The sequence below is a fragment of the Larimichthys crocea genome, chromosome XI, assembly GCF_000972845.2.
Source record: "Larimichthys crocea isolate SSNF chromosome XI, L_crocea_2.0, whole genome shotgun sequence".
NCBI classification, from domain to species: Eukaryota; Metazoa; Chordata; class Actinopteri; family Sciaenidae; genus Larimichthys; species Larimichthys crocea.
In genome coordinates this window covers 11,162,960-11,183,172 of record NC_040021.1, presented here as the reverse complement: position 1 = coordinate 11,183,172, position 20,213 = coordinate 11,162,960, and the positions used below count along the sequence as shown (strand labels likewise).

The 20,213-nt window shown below is 40.3% G+C and overlaps 2 protein-coding genes across 5 annotated transcripts; one reads left to right on the top strand and one right to left on the bottom strand.

Moving 5' to 3' along the window:
* Positions 1–9,053: 9,053 nt before the first annotated feature.
* On the bottom strand, positions 9,054–16,626 carry LOC104922421 (proto-oncogene c-Fos). Of its 4 annotated transcripts, none has more exons than XM_027284418.1 (5): positions 16,284–16,626; positions 12,056–12,203; positions 11,340–11,558; positions 10,607–10,714; positions 9,054–10,410 (listed from the first exon to the last, which is right to left on the bottom strand). In XM_027284418.1, exons 2-5 carry the CDS (start codon positions 12,182–12,184, stop codon positions 9,673–9,675), a joined length of 1,194 nt encoding a protein of 397 aa, XP_027140219.1. In that variant the 5' UTR covers positions 12,185–12,203; positions 16,284–16,626; the 3' UTR covers positions 9,054–9,672. The 4 variants fall into 4 exon arrangements, with proteins under 4 accessions (XP_027140219.1, XP_027140220.1, XP_019126174.2 ...); XM_027284419.1 differs by lacking the exon at positions 16,284–16,626 and adding an exon at positions 14,272–15,653; XM_019270629.2 differs by lacking the exon at positions 16,284–16,626 and having other exon boundaries at positions 11,636–12,167.
* Positions 16,627–16,765: 139 nt separating this feature from the next.
* On the top strand, positions 16,766–19,025 carry fosab (v-fos FBJ murine osteosarcoma viral oncogene homolog Ab). The gene is made up of 4 exons (XM_010735240.3): positions 16,766–17,057; positions 17,413–17,634; positions 17,756–17,863; positions 17,981–19,025. The coding sequence occupies exons 1-4, from the start codon at positions 16,923–16,925 to the stop codon at positions 18,662–18,664; spliced, it is 1,149 nt and encodes a 382-aa protein (XP_010733542.2). The 5' UTR covers positions 16,766–16,922; the 3' UTR covers positions 18,665–19,025.
* Positions 19,026–20,213: the final 1,188 nt, after the last annotated feature.

The following is a 20,213-nucleotide window of genomic DNA, read 5'->3' as shown; positions in this document are numbered from 1 at the left end:
GAAGAGAGGAAAGTTTCAGCCGAGGAACAAGATAGATTAGATACAGAGACCGTAAACGAGTCAATAAATAAAAGTGATGGCTGTAAACACAGACAAGTCTGTCTTAGCAGCAGGTGTTTTATTATTTGACAAAATGACAGCGTGAGGAAGTTGAACCCATGCCAGAAATACTTATTTATAACCTATAATGCAGTGTTGCTTAAAGCCAGCTCTGTGATTAAAAAAAAAAGTATTAGTGACAGTAGGTGCATGACTTTTAATACATACACCCTTAAAATATAAAGTTTTAAGTAAGAAACTAAAGTGTTTCTTCATGGGGAACATTTTCCCCATGTTAGTTCTTGATACTGTGGCATATACTGTAGCAACCATTAGTCGAAGCTGTTGTTGTTGTTTTTTTTATCAAAACCAGGTCACATTGTTACAAAAGGTTACTTTAAAAAAAAACATCCATCCATTCATTTTCTGGAGGAGCCAAGCCCAGGACACGTTGTCAGTTCATCACAGGGACTTAAAAAAACTGTAATTAGTACCTCAAAAAACCTTTGAAGAGGAAAATAAAAGATTATTAAGCATAAAAAAGGTTATAAATAGCACCAAAAGTGCTGCAATTGTGACTTTAAATGACCATAAAAAGGATTTCTTAAAGATAAAAAGTTCTCCAGAGACCTTATCAAGAACCAGTTTTTCTTAGAGCGTATAGTGTGACTTTGCTCTCATTCTTTCTGGTTCAAACAAATCAGTGCCTCTTCACAAGTTATATCCTCAGTGTGGACCCATTTTGCTTTCATAGAGGTCTGATTTTTTGTTTTGTTCTGCAAGGAACATTTGTCCTGTTGGTTCTTCATCATATAGCAGCCATTAGTTAAAGCCACATGCACTTCAAGTGTTCAAACTGTCTCTTTGTTGGTTTTTATCAAAATCAGGATGTCACATTGTCACAAAGGGTGACTTAAAGAACCAGTAATCAGCACCCAGCACTCCAAAGAACCTTTAAAAGGAAAATAATAAGATTAATAAACATAAGAATGCCCAAAGGTGTTCACACTGTCTCTTTTTAGTTTTTTAAGTTATGATAGGATAGACTTTAATGATCCCACATGGGGGAAATTCACTTGTCACAGCAGCTCATATACACAAGGTTGATAAAACATTACTCATAAGTAAGAAATATATATATTTAAAAAGTAAAAGTATTAGGTAGGTATCTGCAGCAGAAATATTGTATAGGCCTAATCGATGTTGGTCACAAGGGAGCAAATTAGCAACATATTTGGGTTGTTTAAACTATAATAATCACATGTCAGAAGCTGTCAGATGAATGCACTGCAATAAAAAATACATTATTGCCTAAAACATAAGATCAGATAGACTTTAATGATCCTACATTGGGGGAATTCACTTGTCACAGCAGCTCGTAAAAGGGTTACGGACAAAAAAGTTCCTTAAGAACTTATTAAGAATCAGTGTTTTCTTAGAGTGAAGTGTGGCTTTGCTCTCAGTCTTTCTGGCTTGTGACCTCTTCAACAAATCAGTGCCTCGGTGTGGAGTGTTCTTTCTTGAATTGTTTCATTTTTTAGATTTCTGAAAAGTCAGAGTATTTGGGTATTTCACAAGAAAGAAGCAACAAGTCAGGACATCAACTGTTTTATGCATCACAAATGTATTTTTATTTCTCATATGGCCTTTAATCATGTTTTAACCCCCGCAGATTTATCTTGTGATCTCTTAGGATGTCTAGACCCCCCGAGGTTGGGAAATATTTATTAGAGTTATATTACATTGAAATCCTTCAGAACAGACTACTTAAACTGATTATTTAAGCAAGGGAAATGATGTGGCTTACTACATTATTACACGTTATTGTGAAAATATGTGTAACATTTTAAATTACTGAGAAACCCCAAAATACGTAGATTTGGCTTGTAGGCTCATATAGAGAATTGAGTTTGTGAACAGTTTCTGACATCAAATGACTGTTTCAAGTACTGACATAAGACATACAGCCTACAAGGGACAAAAATGCACCAATTTAACACGAACTGCAGAGTTTCAAAGCAAACATTGAGGGTATAAATGTTAATGTGACGACATGTTACGACCATATTTTCAAAAACAGAGAAGAGTCATAATTTCCTGTTAAATAGGTCATTCGCCTTTTGACTGATAAGACTAAGATGATTATTTCTGCAAAGTGTGGAGCTTAAAACTCTTATTTTAACTGTTATGACATCTTTTCATCGCTTGTATTTGTTTTCATCCTGTACCTGCTGCAAGTCATCTGGCCCTCAAGGTCAGGCGTTCAGATTTATTCCCAGTGCAGCTACTACGCCCTGTCTGTAAGACTGAACGAGACACCCCGCGTTTCTTGTCTCAGACAGGTTCACAAAGAGCTGAAACTTTATTATTTCAGCTGGTAGGGGAAGTTTAATGCAGTAAATCTTGCAGGTAGTTGCACATGTGGCTTTAGCTGCTATGGAATCCAGTTTTTTTTGTTTTGTTATTTTTAATCTCTCCCTAATAAAGATGTGACTTGAATTATAACACACAATAGATACAGCACACATGTTCAAAATCATGTTCCAGAAATTTCCAGAAAAAGTTACTCTGAATGCCTCTTTCTGCTGCTTCCCTCTAGTGTGGACGGAGGTAACTACATCCCACCGGACCACTGGTATAAAACTGATGAGGTTTGCACCAGTCTGAATAGGAATAAAAATAAAATATTGTTATTGTGAATTCTTTCAGTCGCCATAATCATAAATCAAAACTTGATTATGTCGCAGCCCTGCTAGAAAGATATAATATAAGACGTAAAATACATAAATATGTCATATATATAAAAGATAGTTGCACAGTATAAGAATGCATATAGACATAAAGTTGTTAAGTTTTGATATAATCATATAAATGATGCCAATATCTTCACAAACAAATTAGTATTATCAATTATCAGCCAAAGTCACACCTGAGCTGCAACATAATATCCAAATAATTCAAATTCTGTTTGGCGTTATCCTCAGATTGCAATAAAATTGTGTATTTCAGTGTCACTTTAATTCTCCCGTGCACCTTTTTATTGCATCTGAGGTTTTATCATCACCATTATCTGAGGCTCAGTTGGGTTTTACACGATGCCATCTCAACTGTTCCACCTAGAACAAGCAGCTGAGTTATTAGAGGCTCACCAAAATACCCCTCTCTGTTCCTTTTTTTAGATTCTAATTTGGTTCTGCCGTGATTTATGTCTCGCATCTGGGGGGAGGTCGGGAGGACGAGGAGGGGGGGGGTGCTGTGCGTCACAGACGCTCTTAACATAGATGACAAATTTTTAGGGGAGACATTCGGGGTTAATAAAGCAGAACTTGAACCAACAAGCAGACATATTTCATAAAACAGGAGGGTTCTGGACATCTTTATTTAAAGCACTCGTGAGGTTTTCCCCTTCCTAGGTATAGACTTTCAGCTGTATTACTGTGTGCCTGCAGAAAGGGCGGCCAGAGATGTCACTCAGTACACGCACACACATGGGCGCAGGCCCATTTGGCACTTTAAGCCTTTAAGAGGGAATTGTCCCATGCCAAGAAGAATAAGCCTTGATAATGACACCCTGAAAAAATATACCAGTCTGAATATGCAGGGCTAGAATGCGAAGCATGTTAATGTGTTCAACAAGAAGTTGACTGTTTACGTTAAGTTGTGACTAGAAACACAGCTGTTAGAGGAAATCTCATTCAGGATGTGATCATAACAAAGTGTTTGAAAGTTCAGAATCTCAACATACGTATCTTTATTTGTTGTCTGTTCCCGTCTTCCACAGCGTCTTTGCATTAAAACATAGTCTTGGGTGCACTTTCCGACAGCTGCCCGAGTGATGAATGGAGAGGGGGTGCAGTTTGTGGTTCTGCACCTTCGCCAAAATCCTGCAGAGTTTCTTGCTGTGTGGGCGTCAGAAGGTAAGAAAAACAATGAAACTATGTTTTTGCACAACCAAGCTCTCTGTCACTTGATTTATTCATTTTTAGACATCCACACACATATCTGTAATGACGTCTGATGCTAAAACACCTTTACATCCCTGTTAAACAAGATGTAAACAAGTCATTCTCATTTTATTTGATAACATTAAGTTGAAGTGTTCTGTCATAATATGATCCAATATCTTTGGGAAATACCCAGCAAACCAGACACCTCCAGACACAATGCCTGACTCATCATCCACCACACTGCAGACACTAAACACAAACTTTATTTTTTGCCATGTTCCAATGAATTTCCTTCCTTCCTTATTTTGTTTTTCAAAAATAATCTCAGACAGTTGTAGATCACGTCAAAACACGTCTAGTAATTTGCAAAGATGAATCGTTTTCGGTCAGATCTATGACTGATGTCCAACTTTTTGCCTTTTTGCGAGACAGATTTGGACATGGTGTACTGCTATGAATGATAATTCCCTTTTTCTGACAACACATTTAGGAGTGAATGGAAACTGTGATTGTGCCAAAGTTTATTCACCAAAATCTTGCATGTGCCACTCTAATTCATGCATCCAAATACTAGTCTACAATCAGTCTATATCTTTATATTATAAAACATCACTCCTGTGTATCCAACACAAACACACCGATAAGATCTGTCCTTCTTAATGGATTGAACTGTGAGGCAGTAGCAGGCCCTCATCATCTCATTCACATAATTCAAAATCTCAATCACTTCATGCACCAATTGCATGCTGGCGCCGACTTTAAACCCTCCTCCTCTTCATCTTCATCTCCCTCACACAACCACAGGCTGTCAGCAATTATGCCAGCGCTACTCTTCCTCATCCTGTTTCCATTTGAGTAAAAGCTCCCAGTGTTATGTGCTGTGAGACACGGATTCACTATTTGATGTCTGTCCACGTCTATAAAAAAGCACATTCTTCTGTACGAAGAAATGAAATCTTTGCAGTTTTATACTCATCAGTGATTATTTAATGTGGCAGCAGTCATTAAAAACAGGTAAGTCATTTCAAAATAAATCAGCGCAAGTATTTTTCCATCCTATTGTATCACCACTGACGATCTCCGGTTGGAAACTTAGAGCAGCTGAGTTCATGTACATATCAACACCATCTTTGGCAATGTAACAAAGTTACACATGTCAGGTGACCCATTCTTCCCAAACGCGTATGACATTGATTTATCCCTGTAAATATAGCACTTCCTTGGGAATATCACAGCAAGCAGGAAACGGAGTGGTCAGGAGGTGTGTGATGATGATGAGATAACAGAGGTGGAAACGGTGAGCACACAACAAATAATAGAAAGATAGAGGTCTGTAACCAGGCAATGTGAGACATATTACAGAGTGCTGGTAATCTCATACTGAAACATTACTGCAGTACATAAACGGGGCCGCCCTACAAACTGCTCCGTGTTCTGTATCTTATTTATCTTATTTATAGTCAGGTCAGGGCTATTGGATAACAACACTAGCTACATATACACAAATACAGTACACAAATCTGCACAAAAATATTAACAAAACAAACACTATCAAACACAAATAACTTACAAACTTAAAGTTGTGCTGTCAGTCAATATTGTGTGATGAGTGTAGATGTTAGTAATCATATTACTATTAATAAGTAAACCCTTATAAAAGCAGGTCATATCTACTTATAAATGAGCTCAACCTAACAAGGAAAATGTAACTAAAAAGACCTTTTCATGAAAGACATGTTGACGTATCACAACAGGAAAAGCATGAAATGAACAATGGCTCTATTCCATTTAGCTGCTTCAGTTTCAGTGCCCTGGTATTGTGTATGTTGGCTCAATGTCATGACTTTCGGAGACACTTGAATACAACACCACTGCTGCTTCTCCTAGCATGACAAGTCAAAATGTTCGCACTCTGCTCACCTCCACACGGCCGATTAGATCTCTGCTCATGTTAAAGTAAGACAGAGTTATGATGGGAATCATGTGAGGTCGTCAAACTTCATGAATAAATAATAAAGATAAAGATGAAAGTTGTCTCGTCCTCTGAGGCCCAACTAGTGCAGCAGGGAGAGAGGAGTGAGCGAGAGGTCAATCAAGCAGTCTGAACGTGCCCACACAATCATGAGAAGAGCTTTAATCAGCCAAAATAACCAAACACTGGTGTGGGTGTAACGCGGGGATGTATGGCCTTAAAGTACTTTATACTTCTTCATATAATCTTTCACATTTTAGAGTGAAATATTGTACTTTTTAAGTCACTACATTTAATTTAACAACTATACTTTACAAGTTGTGATTGTACATGCAAATGACATAAATCCATTATAAATTAGCTCAACTTTAACCAGCTACAACATTGAATACACACCTCCAAGTCTGCTCCACTCTGTCTGTCTGTTACTTAAGTCAAATTGGACGTAATGCAGTGTCAGCACTTGTTGTGTTTTGTGTCGTAATGTGTGTGTGTGCACTTTAAAGAAGTCCTGTGTTGCACTATGTTTTATGTTTCATGTAGTACCATGGTCTCGTTTCACTGCGTGTCGTGTATATGGTTGAAATACCAATAAAACCCTTATAAAGCAGCTTAGATGCTGCATCATTGATAAATATCCAACAATATAATAATAAAAGCGGCCTACAAAGTACTTTTACTTATTAAACTTTGACTGCATTTTGTTGTTAAGACTTCTGTGCTTTAACTTGAATAAAACAGTGAATGTGTAATATAATTTGACATTGTGATATTGTTACTTTTACTAAAGGATCTGCCACATACATAATCTCAGTTGGACTCTAGGGGCAGTGGTTCTCAACCTATGGGACATGGATGATGTTAAGATATGTAGTGATACTACACAAAGTACTACACTAAGTGAAACGAATGTGACTTATGTAGAGAGTGTGAACAAACAGGACTTTTTAAGGCTACAATTCATTCATAATTCAGCTTGGATTCTTTTTACTAGTTGTTAATGTGCTGTGTACAATGTATTTCATTAAAAAACACTCTACATACCACTATTTTATTGCAGTATATTTATCTGACAGCTTCAGTTGCAGATGCAAAACATGTGATGAGTCTGTAAACCACCCCAAAGTATGTTGCTAACGCAATTTATCAACATTTATCAGGCTTATACAATATTTCTGTTGCATATACTGTAATACTTTTACTTTTGATATCTTTTAATCACCTTTTACATCTTTTTAAAACATAGCACCATTTCTTTTTTTTCTTCTTTTTTTTTAAAAGATTAAACTAAGACAAATAAATCCTTCCTCCACCCCATTGTAAAAGCAGGCAGCAGCCTCGGTCCCATCCTTAAAATAAAACTCTCCCCTCCTTTCAGCTCAACTCGCACAGTAAAGTTGTGGCTTGATGGTTGGTTGTGAACTCCAGCTATGTGATATTTTACAACTCTGAAATGAAGCATCACACTGCTGGACAACACGGAGTTTGATGGAATAAGTGGACACAGTGAGTGAGTCAGTAGACATCAGAGCTGATGACAGGCCCATCCATCATCACTCCAAAATAGCACCACACACACACACACACACACACATACACACACACACACACACACACACACACACATAGAAAGAAAGAGGGGACACTCTCAGTAGTTTGGTGCGCTGTAGCGCCCCCTACTGTATAAAATAAACACTGCACTTCTCACATGACAGATGTTGTAAATCAGTGTAAAAATGCGTTTGGAGCATGCATGAATGAGTAAAATGTATTAATTTGGACTGACATATCGTGCAGCCTTATACTTTATTCGCTCGCAGACTAAAACCCAAACACACTGTGCTCATTAAATGCCCCGTTGGTTGTTCCGAGAAAGGCTTTGCCTCCGTTAAACCCAATTATCGCCATGCACGTGATTACATAAACACATAAAGTTTACACTCGGCAACGCTCCCGAGCTCCTCACTTCGTCTTTTTCCGGTAACATCCTCCGAAATATGACACGCGTCGCCATGGAAACAAAACAACTGCAATTACCCAAACATGGTCACGGGAAGTGATACGACGCGGCGAATCGCGCGCTGACGTCACGGCGGCGCAGCACGCAAGACGCTGCTGTGGTGGAGTCGGATTCCCGTTTGACCGTGACAACAGCGGAGCCGTGAACGAGCCGTGAATAAATAATTAACCCGCTGCTCCCACTCGGTCTTAAACACGCTGCGTGTACTTTATGCAATCCAGCATACAGAAATAGGCACACTGTGATCTGTACGCGCTGATAACAGAGCTGAAAATAGGTTCAAGGTTCATCCGTGACCCTCTTTCTTTACTCTGTTCAGTAAGTTTTCCACAGCGATCACAGACATGATCAGCAGTCTGTGTGCAGGTTTCTATTTTTGAGACATTTTTTATACTGAGGATCAAAACTCATCATAGCACAGTCCATTTAGTAGCTGTTCTGGGGCTTTCAGTCACATTACATGATCTCCATATATATAACCAGAAGAAGACACGTTAAGCGTGTTTCCATTCATGTTTGCTTTAAAAGCTGAGGTGCACAGTTGAGAAAAGAACTGACTTAATATTAACATTTATGAGATAAGATAATATAGACTTTTAATTTAGACTATAATTTCCCAGCTTGGGATAAATAAAGTATATCTATCTATCTATCTATCTATCTATCTATCTATCTATCTATCTATCTATCTATCTATCTATCTATCTATCTATCTAATGACTGCACAGAGAGAAAATTCACTGTTAAGTGTTCAAATGTTAAGCATGTCCCCGTCCAACTTAGAAAAACATCTCACCACAAGGTTCTTTAGTAGCTGTTTTTTAAGCTTTCTGTCACATTGCATGATCTTCGTCAACAAACGAAGAAACAGGCTGATGTTGAGACACAATAATCTAAACATCTGCAATTGTATGACAACTGACTTGACAATCAAATTGATAAGATAAGATCGGATAGACTTTAATGGTCCCACACCATGTATACAAGGATGATAAGAAATTACTCATAAATAAGAAATCATGAAGTCACGCTGGTGTCTGATATTTCGGACTGAATGACGACAACAGGCGAGGAATCGTTTGTGTTTGTTGTCTTATTTTATTTCCGGCGTTATAGAATTTTTTGCATCTGATTATTTTTCCATAAGTAAAAAAATAAACTATGTCATAAAATACATCTTGATAAAATACATGGCATGGTCCTTTTTCTTTTTATTGAAACACTTGAAAGGAAATGTCAAGCTAGAGGACACCTTACAGCAAGATGTTACACACCTATACGCTACACATTAGTAACCCTGTTATTTTCACTTGTTACAACACAACTTTGTCAACAGTATTACACACACATTATAGGCTACTGAGCATGATCTAACTTCACATCACATTTAGGGATTTTTATATACCACCTCTTCTTGGATCACGGATGACTTGTAGTTGCATGCATTTTTGTTGCCAGCACAAAGTCTCGTCTCGGAGAGTTGCACTAGCACTATGGAAGAAGTCAACCCTGTTACAGTCACAGAAAACATGTCATCTACACAACCTTTGATGTTTAGGTTTACACAACATCAAAACGCACACTACAAAAGATTATTTAAGAGAGAGAGGGAGCGAGAGGGGGAGAGAGATCATAGCTTGCTGGCTGGTTAGAATACAATTACAGTATCATTGCGTTGCATAACTTCTTTGCATTCACAAGGCCAGAAGTGTTGGAGAGTTAAGACTATCTTTCATTAACTCAGACACACCCAGGCTCCCTTTGAGGCTCTCAAAGCCCTCAGCCAAGGAATCAATCTCAGAGTAATTAAAGGAAAACACTGTGCGGTAATTGCTACAAGTGGGACTGGAAGACATGACTGGTGTGCTCAAAGATTCAAGGTCGTTCGCCACAGACTTGTACAGGGTTTCCCAATCTGAAAGGCAGAAGGGCCCGCTCAGGTCTATGTCAGGGACAGATGCAGCCATCTCTGAAGTCACTGCCATCTCTAGGCTGGGCACCAAATCATCCAGGTCATCTCCTTTCAAGTCCTCCAGAGCCTCCTCTTCTGCACTTGAACACAGGAGGATGTTGGAGTTCCCCAAAATGGCTGCAGCAGGGATGCAAGGGACAGTGTCCATGTCTTGACCAATAGGGGAATCTCCAATGGTCGTGTTGCTCTCTGAGGTTTTTCCATTCTCTAAGATGGACAGCAGCTGTGGGGAGGCCGGAGGATCCTGCAGCATTGTGTTATCATCATCTCCATTATCCTCCTCCTCCTCCTCCTCCTCCTCGTCCTCCTTATCACCGCCACCATTGTCGTCGTCGCTTGCAGAGAGTTTGCAGGATGGCTTGTGTGAGGCTAAGACCTGCTCCAGTCTCTCCTTCTCCTTCAGCAGGTCTTCTATCTCCGTCTGGAGGGCAGACTTCTCGTCTTCGAGCTTGTCGGTTTCCTGAGGTGAGGAGGGACAAAATCAGAAAAAAACAAAACAGACTTGGCGTGAGGGGAGCATGAAAACCGTGCTGCCCTATGGTGCTCTGCAGACATCCCTGCTGTGCTCCTGTCATCTCTACCGACATGTCATACAGTACACAGAGTATGTGCTGTGGGCATTCTCTCTGTATGTTTTCATAAAACAGCATACTTACAGCTTGCAGAGTGTCTATCAGCTCCCTCCGTCTGTTACGACACTTTGCTGCAGCAATTTTGTTCCTCTCCCTCCTGATCCTCCTCCTTTCCTCCTCCTCTTTGGAAGGCTAAAAAAAAAATCAATCAGAAAACAGCCAATTTAAATGCGCATTCCTGCTGAGTTGTGCCATATCAGCAGTTGGCTCCTCAACACCACTTCACTTGCCAAAAAGGAGAGAGAGGTAGAGGAGAGAGAGAGAGATCTTCGTTGCAGTGTATGCTGGGAATACTGATCTGGTCGGTGCAGCCTCTCTTTCAGTTCAGGCGTTAAAATGCTGCACCACTGCACGGTCTAGTCAAAGCACGTGAACGCGCACACTTCTTTTTTTATGCAATTTCCTCCACCATCCCATTCACAAACAGTGCTGTGCTCGTTACTGCAAAAAGTAATTAACTCCCTGCACCAATTAGACGTTATCCAATCACCTCCTGTGCTACTCCCTGCAGTCATTTACTTGCACTACTCGCTACGTTAATTGTACGTTAACCTCCTCTCTCGCGTCCTATTGAGAAAATATCGCGATATATCAATGTTCATATTGACCTCTATCTGTGGGAAGAATCCTTGACTGCTTACTTCTTGATTGATTGATTGATTGATTGATTGATTGATTGATTGATTGATACCTGTAACCTTATTTCTGACACTGACATTTCATCACTCCCTCCCCGCACATTTGTTTTTCTGCACACCTTGTCTTTGAGCCCTTTCCTGTTGGAGGACTTTCCCTTGGTTGCAGCTGCCGCCGGGGAAGACGACTGCGTCGCGCCGTCAGTTTTGGTCTTTGCGCGGCCGGACGACGGAGAGACAGATGTGATGACAGTCGGCTGCACCATCCACCTTAAATCCGGCGAGGTTGAGATTGCAGTCACAGTCGGAACAAAGGAGTCTGCTGCACTGGTCTCAATATCCTGAGAAAAACAACACAGACACATGCATATGGATGCAGTCAGACACACATTTAGATTCTCTGATGAATGAGGCTGACCTTTAGATAAATGGTACATCAATCATTTGGCTGAGGGATGCCCAAAGAAAAGACACCAAAAAAAAAAAAAATCTGATCTGCTACATGCCCTGTCATCACATCCATATCATCACCATCACTCTGAAATGAAAGGTCACGACCAAGAAGACATGTCTGTGTGAGGTACATCACCAACCATCTCTCTGAAATGAGACTGAACATGACTGCGCCGTCCTGTGTGCTCCTACACATGCATGTAGACTGTATATATATATCTCGACGATATGTTTGTATAGAATCATCTCCAGCCCAGGACAAAAGCTGCCTGTGATGATGCACTTGGATATGTGTGTACGTCTTGCAACCTATTTTAGTCTTGTGCATTAATCATCCTACGAGATTTTGTTCTGTGAGGATTATTTTTTGTGGATCATCTTCTACCTTGGCGCCGTCCACTGATGATGAAAGCGAGTCAGAAGGATGCTGGCTGCACCCAGGGGTGTCCCCGCCAGGCGATGCTGTGCTACAGCTGGACGATGAGTCGAACTCAGTGCTGGAGTCTGGATGCATGTCCTCTCGTCTAAAATTACTGCATTTAAAAGAAAAAGAAAAAGAAAAGACAGGATAATGTTTCTAATCTAAGTAGAAAGCTGACGCCTAAACGCCTTTCTATATTCCATTTGCCAGGTTCATAACTGTGCAGATAGTGGAGAGGCCCGCCTTTTATAGTGAGCTGGAATTTTATGAATGAAATCTGTGTGGTGAGACCGAACCATTTGACAGAGGGAGAGGTGAGAGGGGAAAAAAACAACAACCAGATGTTTTCCAATTTAACAATTAAATCCATCAAACGTCTCAAAAGCAATATTAGCAACATGTTTTAAATTTCAACTCGTTCTATTCAGCCAAATATGAAACCATAGGGAGCATATGTTAAGTGACACCCCCGCTTACAAGAGGTGCCCATCGCCATGAATGAACTACGTCATTTCACGTATGCAGCATCTGCATCATATACATTATGTCCCCTTTATGTCCACATATGTTCACATTGTGTATCTGGCGCATTCGTGGCAGCAGAAATGTTCTTGTGTGTGATCTAAATATTAATTATCTTTATAATATAAAATAAAAAATAATAATAAAAACTAATCACCAGACCCAGATTAGAACAATGCTGATATGTTATTTAAAGTCTGCAGTGGACATATTATAATAGCTGCACTAAATTTATAATTTGGCCCAATATTGTGAAACACAGCATGATTTAATTAACGAACACAGCTTCCAGCACACAGGCTCATTATTTATGAGCTGCTAAATGAAGTGTCATCCATATATCACATTGCCTTTTTCACCTGTCTCTGCATATGAATAGAGCTCCAGCAACAGAAATGTCGTTGTAGCAAAGCAACCAATCGCTGAGTGGACCGGTCGAGCCATATATGGTGTTTCCGGTGGCGCACGGAGAGCGCGCAGACGGACTGTGTGTGTGTGTGTGTGTGTGTGTGTGTGTGTGTGTGTGTGTGTGTGTGTGTGTGTGTGTGAGTGTGTGTGTGTGTGTGAGTGTGTGTGTGTGAGTGTGAGTGTGTGTGTGTGTGTGTGTGTGTGTGGTCACAAAAGAAAGTGAAACATGCGCAAAAAAAAGGCTCGTCCGTCATGCATTGTACCTGATAACAGCGTCATTAGATGCGCCAGGAATGACCACGGAGGCGCTACTTTTAGTATGAGGAGGAGAGCAAACCCTGCACTTGACCACCGCTTTTAGACCAAGAATAAAGACGCACACTGCTTCTTTTTATGCATATATATATATATATACAAATTACACAGTTATATCATAGCTTTTATTGATTTTCAATGCTGCTTTTGTTCTTCCACATTCACACTTACTAATCACTTGTGTGACGCATTTATTGGCACCAATTATGTATGCGTTATTCCCGCATTCAGCTCCTATAAGAAAAGGGATTGTATAGGCTATATTTAGGTTCTCATATGACCTCACAGATCCAGTGATGTGAAAGCGATAGTTGGTGAATAGAGGGGACCCTCTACCCGTTCAGAGGGGGGCTGTGCTCCCGGCTACTTCCCGGCAGGCACAGCCCCCTTTTGGGCTTATTATTTACTGGCACATCATTGGGGTTGGTGACCAGAAGGGTTCAAAGGTCGGACATATCTGCAGACACCCCTCACTTCTCAAGCTCAAAGGGTTGTTTTCTTCAAAGCAAGTTGAGCGTGAAGGTGCACAGGGTTTATTTTTAGACTCAGTGACATCAGCTCTTCGAAGTTTATGTAAATTAGGTAAATAGATCATTTAAGTTTACTGTGAAGCACATGTGACGGCACCTAGCCTGGAGTGAAATGTGTCAGAGATGATCATGTTTCTAAAAAAAAGATGTGTTAAAAATAGAAAACAAACATGTTTTGTTTGCTTAATTAGATGCACATTAGTTACTTTATTGTCTTGGGGTCAATATTCCTGTTTTTAATAATCTTTTTGATGACAGAAACAACATCCACATCAGCACCAAATTCACCTAAAATTACATTATATTGCAAAATAAGGATTAGGCCTATGATACATCTATTAATTGATACTCTTCAAACTCATTTTTCATATTTAAAAATTATCATCATTCCACAACTACACTCACCCAAGTGGCCTGCATGCTAATGGTTTAATTTATTTGATCACCACCTCAAAAACATTGTTCAGAGCAGACAGTCTGTTGATATAGAAGCCGCTGCTCTTTGCCAACCAGTCAAACAAAAATACTCAAACAATCCACAAGGTGAACGGGTTGTTTGGAGTCCTGCTTCATTCCGCTGCTCCGCAGACACCACCGACAAAGAGAGGGGAGGGAGCTCCGTCTGAGAGCGCCCAGGAGCGGACAGACGTCTCACTCTGACATAAGAAACCCCGGTTCATGTGAGTTCACCGCACGTCTGGGATGGACTTCTAGAGAAGTCGAGGCTTTTCTGTTTTGTTTTCTCGTGTCGAGTGAGCCGTCTCCACAACACAGACGATCCTTGTTGCTATGCAAAACGACGACGTCACTGACGCGAAGGGGTGGAGTGTTGCTATGCCAACAAGGAATGTTAAACAAAACACGAGCGCGGGAAACAAAACACAGCTCCTTTAACCTACATCGATGCCCTTTGACACAATAACACCATTATTAAACATTTATAATTGATTAGTGGCGTGTTAACGCTTATAACAGCTATTGTATGCTCACCCTGGAACTTATACACTGTTATACACTGACAGGGAACTACTATTCCTCTAGAAATGCAGAGAAAAAGAAAAAAACAAGTATTTTAATTCAATAAATGATCTGCCACATATAATTAAAACTATTTTGAAGGTAAAAATGATTATTATGGTGTGTTTTTGCTTTGTTTTCTGCCTCTTATAACTTTTAAGTAATGCTAAATCAACAAAAACTACCAGCGAAATGTTGCTGACACTAGTGAAATTTGCTTGGTGGTCTTTGTGCTCATACTATTTGCCTATTTCTCCTCAAATAATCACGATTACAGTGTAAGGAATGAACATATGTTGTATAACAACACGATAACTGAGTTAAACTGTGAATTTGAAAAGCAACATGAAGTCTGAATGATGATTCAAAGTCAAACCTGCAGCTCAGGTTCATTATCTAAATTGCAAAGGATTCCCTCTGCTACAGTCTCAGGGGAAGACCTTTGTATGATTCAGCTTAACACCCCTGAGAAAAGCAAACCACTGTCGTGGAAAAGTACACATAACAAACCAGTTATCAGCTTGCCGTGCGACTAAAACACACCCTTGCTTGGATTGCACACAGAAGGTACAAGCAATGCCTGAGGGCGTGATGTAAGAGACTCTGCTCTGACATGACTTTAGTGTCTTCCTTTGCGTATGTTTACATAGAGCTGTTGTTTTTTTACTGCATGCAAATTTGGCACGAGTATTTCAGTTAGAAAATAGGCTCAGAGTTATATATCTTAAAAATATTATTTCATCTTCATTCACATTTCCCACCTAATTCTTGTTTTTACTCTGATTCTAATGATAGTTTTTTTGCACAGGAGTCACATATCAAATCAAATCTGATTTGAAAGGTTGAATGTCAAGAAAATAAACTATAAGTGTATGTATGTATAAATTACATGTACACTATATGTGTATAAAAGATGGTTTTGAAACAGAAAATGGTTTTTAAACAATTAAAAATAAGATTTTTGAATTTCTGAAATAATCATGCAATGATCCAGTGTTTTGACAAATGTTGACAAATCTGTGTTTTCAACGTGTTTAAAGACACTGAACACACTGCTTTTTGAGACTTAAATAAGTAACTGAATCTTTGCTGCCACATTAAAAGAAAGCTGAGAAGGCAGATTTGAATCACTCCTAACACAAGAGCACAACACCTGATTGAACCTGCAAGAGTTTCTCAAACCACAACTTGTTAAAGAGTTAATGTATGTTGTTTAATGCCTCAGTGATAGCTGTCAGTGAGTTACACAGATACATTAAAGGCTATGTTACTAAGAGAGGTTTAACAGAAAAGGAATACCACATTGTTAAGATGTGCTAAAAATACACCACCCGTGTGTTTTGATGTGTTTGTTTGACACACATAGATCAGAACAGGCAGATCTGCATGTTCAAATTTACCTTTTGATGTACTTCGTTTGTGTAGGATGTACTTTTGCTGATGATGATCCATTCCTCAGTTTTCACAACAGCCTCAGTGTTTGTTGTCTTACATAACGTCATGTCTCTGTCAGGCCAATCTCGGATGGTGTTCCTTTCCCAGCAGGGTCCGCCCATTTCACAGGATGCACCATATTTGGAAAATGACGTACTGGGGATCCCTTTGTGGAATATTCCATTTCTTGAGGGTGAATTTAAAATATTATTTCTAAACGTTACTTTTCACGTGAAAAACATCACAAACCGAACTCGTGCATTTGACGTTGTGTGTATTTAAAAGACGTCGGAGGTGTTGTCGTCGTTATTGCCGCGTTGTTAAGGCGGTGTTTGGGTGTTTCGCTCCTCACTGTGTCGGGTAAAGGAGCACTCCCCTCCTGCCTACGTCATCCGCTCAGGCTATAAAAGAGCTCCGAGTAGACAGAGTTGGCATTCAAAAAACTTTGAGTGAGCAGAGCAACGAGAAGAGCAAAACAGATCGAGAGCGACGGGTTTTCTAACAAACCTACTAAAAGGATTTCCTCACCTCAAGGTTACATCCCCACTCAGTAGAGTTTGTTTGGATCTTCTTGCTGCTTTTTTGGGCTTTTACCTTGTGGGACCATGATGTTTCCCGTTTTCAACACGGAGTGCGATTCTTCCTCCCGCTGCAGCACCGCTTCCCCGTCCGGGGACAATTTGGGATACTACCCGTCACCAGCGGGATCTTACTCCAGCATGGGATCACCTCAGTCTCAGGTATGTCCAGTTAAATATTACTAAATGTAGGCGATATGTGTGTAGAACTTGGAAATGTGAAGCTCATTTTTCAAAAATGTAAAGTTTTAAAATAATATTACAAGACTGATAAACAGTAGTAGCTCATAAGTCTGCTGCACAGCACAGTGCAAGGCCAGTTTCATTTATCCCCCTGGAAACTCCTCAGAGAGACTGTAGCGTCATTCTTGACATCACATGGATATTTTTAAACCACTCAGCTTTTTATAGACCCTCCTTTTTCATTCATAGACACACTGAAATGTTGCACTCCTCTCCTGTAAGAATACCAAAATGTGCTCATGAGCCTTTTCCCCCCTCTTCATTTACCCCACAGGATTTCACTGACCTGACAGCATCAAGTGCCTCCTTCATCCCCACCGTCACAGCCATTTCCACAAGCCCAGATCTGCAGTGGATGGTCCAGCCTTTGATCTCATCTGTGGCTCCTTCTAACAGAGCTCACACCTACAGCCCGAGTCCCGCCTACTCCAGACCAGGCATGAGGTCTGCAGCATCCAAGGCTCACAACTCCAACAAGAGGGGCAGAATGGAACAGGTAATTAATGATCTGACCTAAATGTTACATAACAAGTAGTAACTTCCATTGTTCAAATGTGCTTATTATCAAAGAACTGGAGGCTTAACTTTTCTTTTTTTTTTACTTGTGTTATGTGCAGGTAACACCTGAAGAGGAAGAGAAGAAGAGAGTTCGCAGAGAGAGAAACAAGCAGGCAGCAGCTAAATGCCGCAACAGGAGGCGAGAGCTCACAGACACTCTGCAAGCTGTAAGTATGCCACAGATTTACCATCATTCATCAAAATGTTTTCCCAGCCACAGCTAATAGCACTGTTATCCAACAGGCAAGTTAATAACATTTCCTCTCTTTCGCTCTCCCTTACAGGAAACTGATCAGCTGGAAGATGAGAAGTCTAGCTTGCAGAACGATATTGCTAATCTTCTGAAGGAGAAGGAGAGGCTCGAGTTCATTCTGGCTGCCCACCAGCCCATCTGCAAAATCCCCTCAGAGCTGGACTCTGATTTCTCCGTGGTCTCCATTTCTCCTTCCCACCCCTGCCTCTCCACTAGTGTGTCCTCCCAGACTCAGGTCACCATCCCACAGGCATCCACTTCCATCACTTCCAGCCAGCCGACATTCACCTCAACCTCCAACTCAATCTTCTCCTGCAGCAGCAGCAGCTCCATCCTCTCCACCGCCACCATCTCCAACAGCACGGTCAAGATGACAGACCTGGACTCCTCCGTCCTGGAGGAGTCTCTGGATCTGCTGGCAAAGACCGAGATGGAGACGGCGCGGTCAGTGCCAGAGGTTGACCTGTCCAGCTCCCTCTACACAACTCAGGACTGGGAGGCCCTTCACACCACAGCCAGTAACAATGACTTTGAGCCCCTGTGCACACCCGTAGTGACCTGCACACCGGCCGGCACCACCTTCACGTCTTCTTTCGTGTTCAGCTTCCCGGAAGCAGAGACCTTCCCCACTTGTGGTGTCGCCCACAGGAGAGGAAGCAACAGCAACGACCAGTCCTCAGATTCCCTCAGCTCACCCACCCTTCTGGCTCTTTAAAGAGTCTTCCAAAAACAATAATACTTCCTATAAAGCACATTTTCTTGATGTATGAGATGTGCAGATCACAGGGCTATGGAATGGACTTGTACCAGGAAGCAAATTATTTAGAATTTTTATTTGCCTTTATCTATACTTGCCTATTACACCAATGTAGCAAGTTAAAAAGCATGTTTTAACTAATACCACCTAGTCGTTTTATGAGTTCATATATGATTTTAATGGTGCTAGATAACAAACTTTGTTGTAGTGTTGATGTGAGTTCAGAGCAATAGTTATTATTGATCCAGTTTGTTTTCTGGTTGATGGAGAGTAATTGTGAACTGTTTGTGAAACTTAAAAAAAAAGAAAACAACAACAAAAAAACTGACGTGCTTTGTCTTAACCATGGTCTGAGTGGTCTATCTCAGTATGAAGTTTTCTGTGAAAACAGTTTGGTTTTAATTTATGAAATGTTATTTTTTTACACAAAGAGAGTTAAAGAAGATGAATGTTTGTAAGATATGTAAATAAAAAAAAATAGTGATATTTAAATTCAATCACCTGCCTGATCTGCTGTTTTATACACACACACACAGACACACGCATTTTTCTGTGTAGACATATAACTAAGAGTGAAACATAATAACTAGTTTACAGCTGTATTCAACAGTCAATTAAAATAATGTCTAAAATTAGCCTCCATAAGGGATAGCAGTATTTTTCCTGCACCTCCACTGGCTCTATTTATTGTTCCGTCTGTTGCCAAGGTTAACTATATGTCAGGGCTTTTACGTCAGTGCGTTCTTTCCATTTTTTTACACTCGCAAGCGTGACGCGATGACGTCGCACCTTCCGTGCCCAAATATAGAATGCCTCGACGACTGAGAGAAAGCAAGCAGACGGGGCTTTTTTTCCGCTAAAAAACACACACACATGCATTTGTGTCTTTGTTTTTATCTCTACTTGTTTTGAAAAAAAAAATGTTTCGTGTTCCTAAGGAATAGAAAACAAAAAACGAGATGTGTTGCTTCCCCTTAATCGAGGCGTTTTCACGTGCGGTCGTTACAAGACAAGACGAGGTTTTAAGACGAGAGAGGATCCGAAAGTAAATGCTTCAACCGCAACCTACGTTGCTTTCACTTGCTCTGTTCTCTTTGGATCGAGAAAATATCACGTTGTGATAAGACAATAGTCCACAGAAATAATTCATGAAGGCAGCAGTGTGGACATACACTAAATCCACCTCTACTGGAAGCACAGCTGGGCCAGCATTAATACAGATGTGCCAACATCCCATCACAATGTCTTTAATTGCAAGTAGGACATTATTGGAACATGGTGATCAAGGAAATTTACATATAATACATTATCTTTTTTTTTCCACTGGTTGTTGCAGTACAAATTGATGGCAAACATATCCAGTGTAGGTTTTTGTTTCCATTCACAGCCAGATCAAAATATAACTGACTGATAAGTTTTGTTTCAGCAGAAACAGTTGACTTTAAAATGTGCACTTATGTCCTAATTTCTCACTAGGCTTTCATTCATTTTCATTTCTTCTCTATAC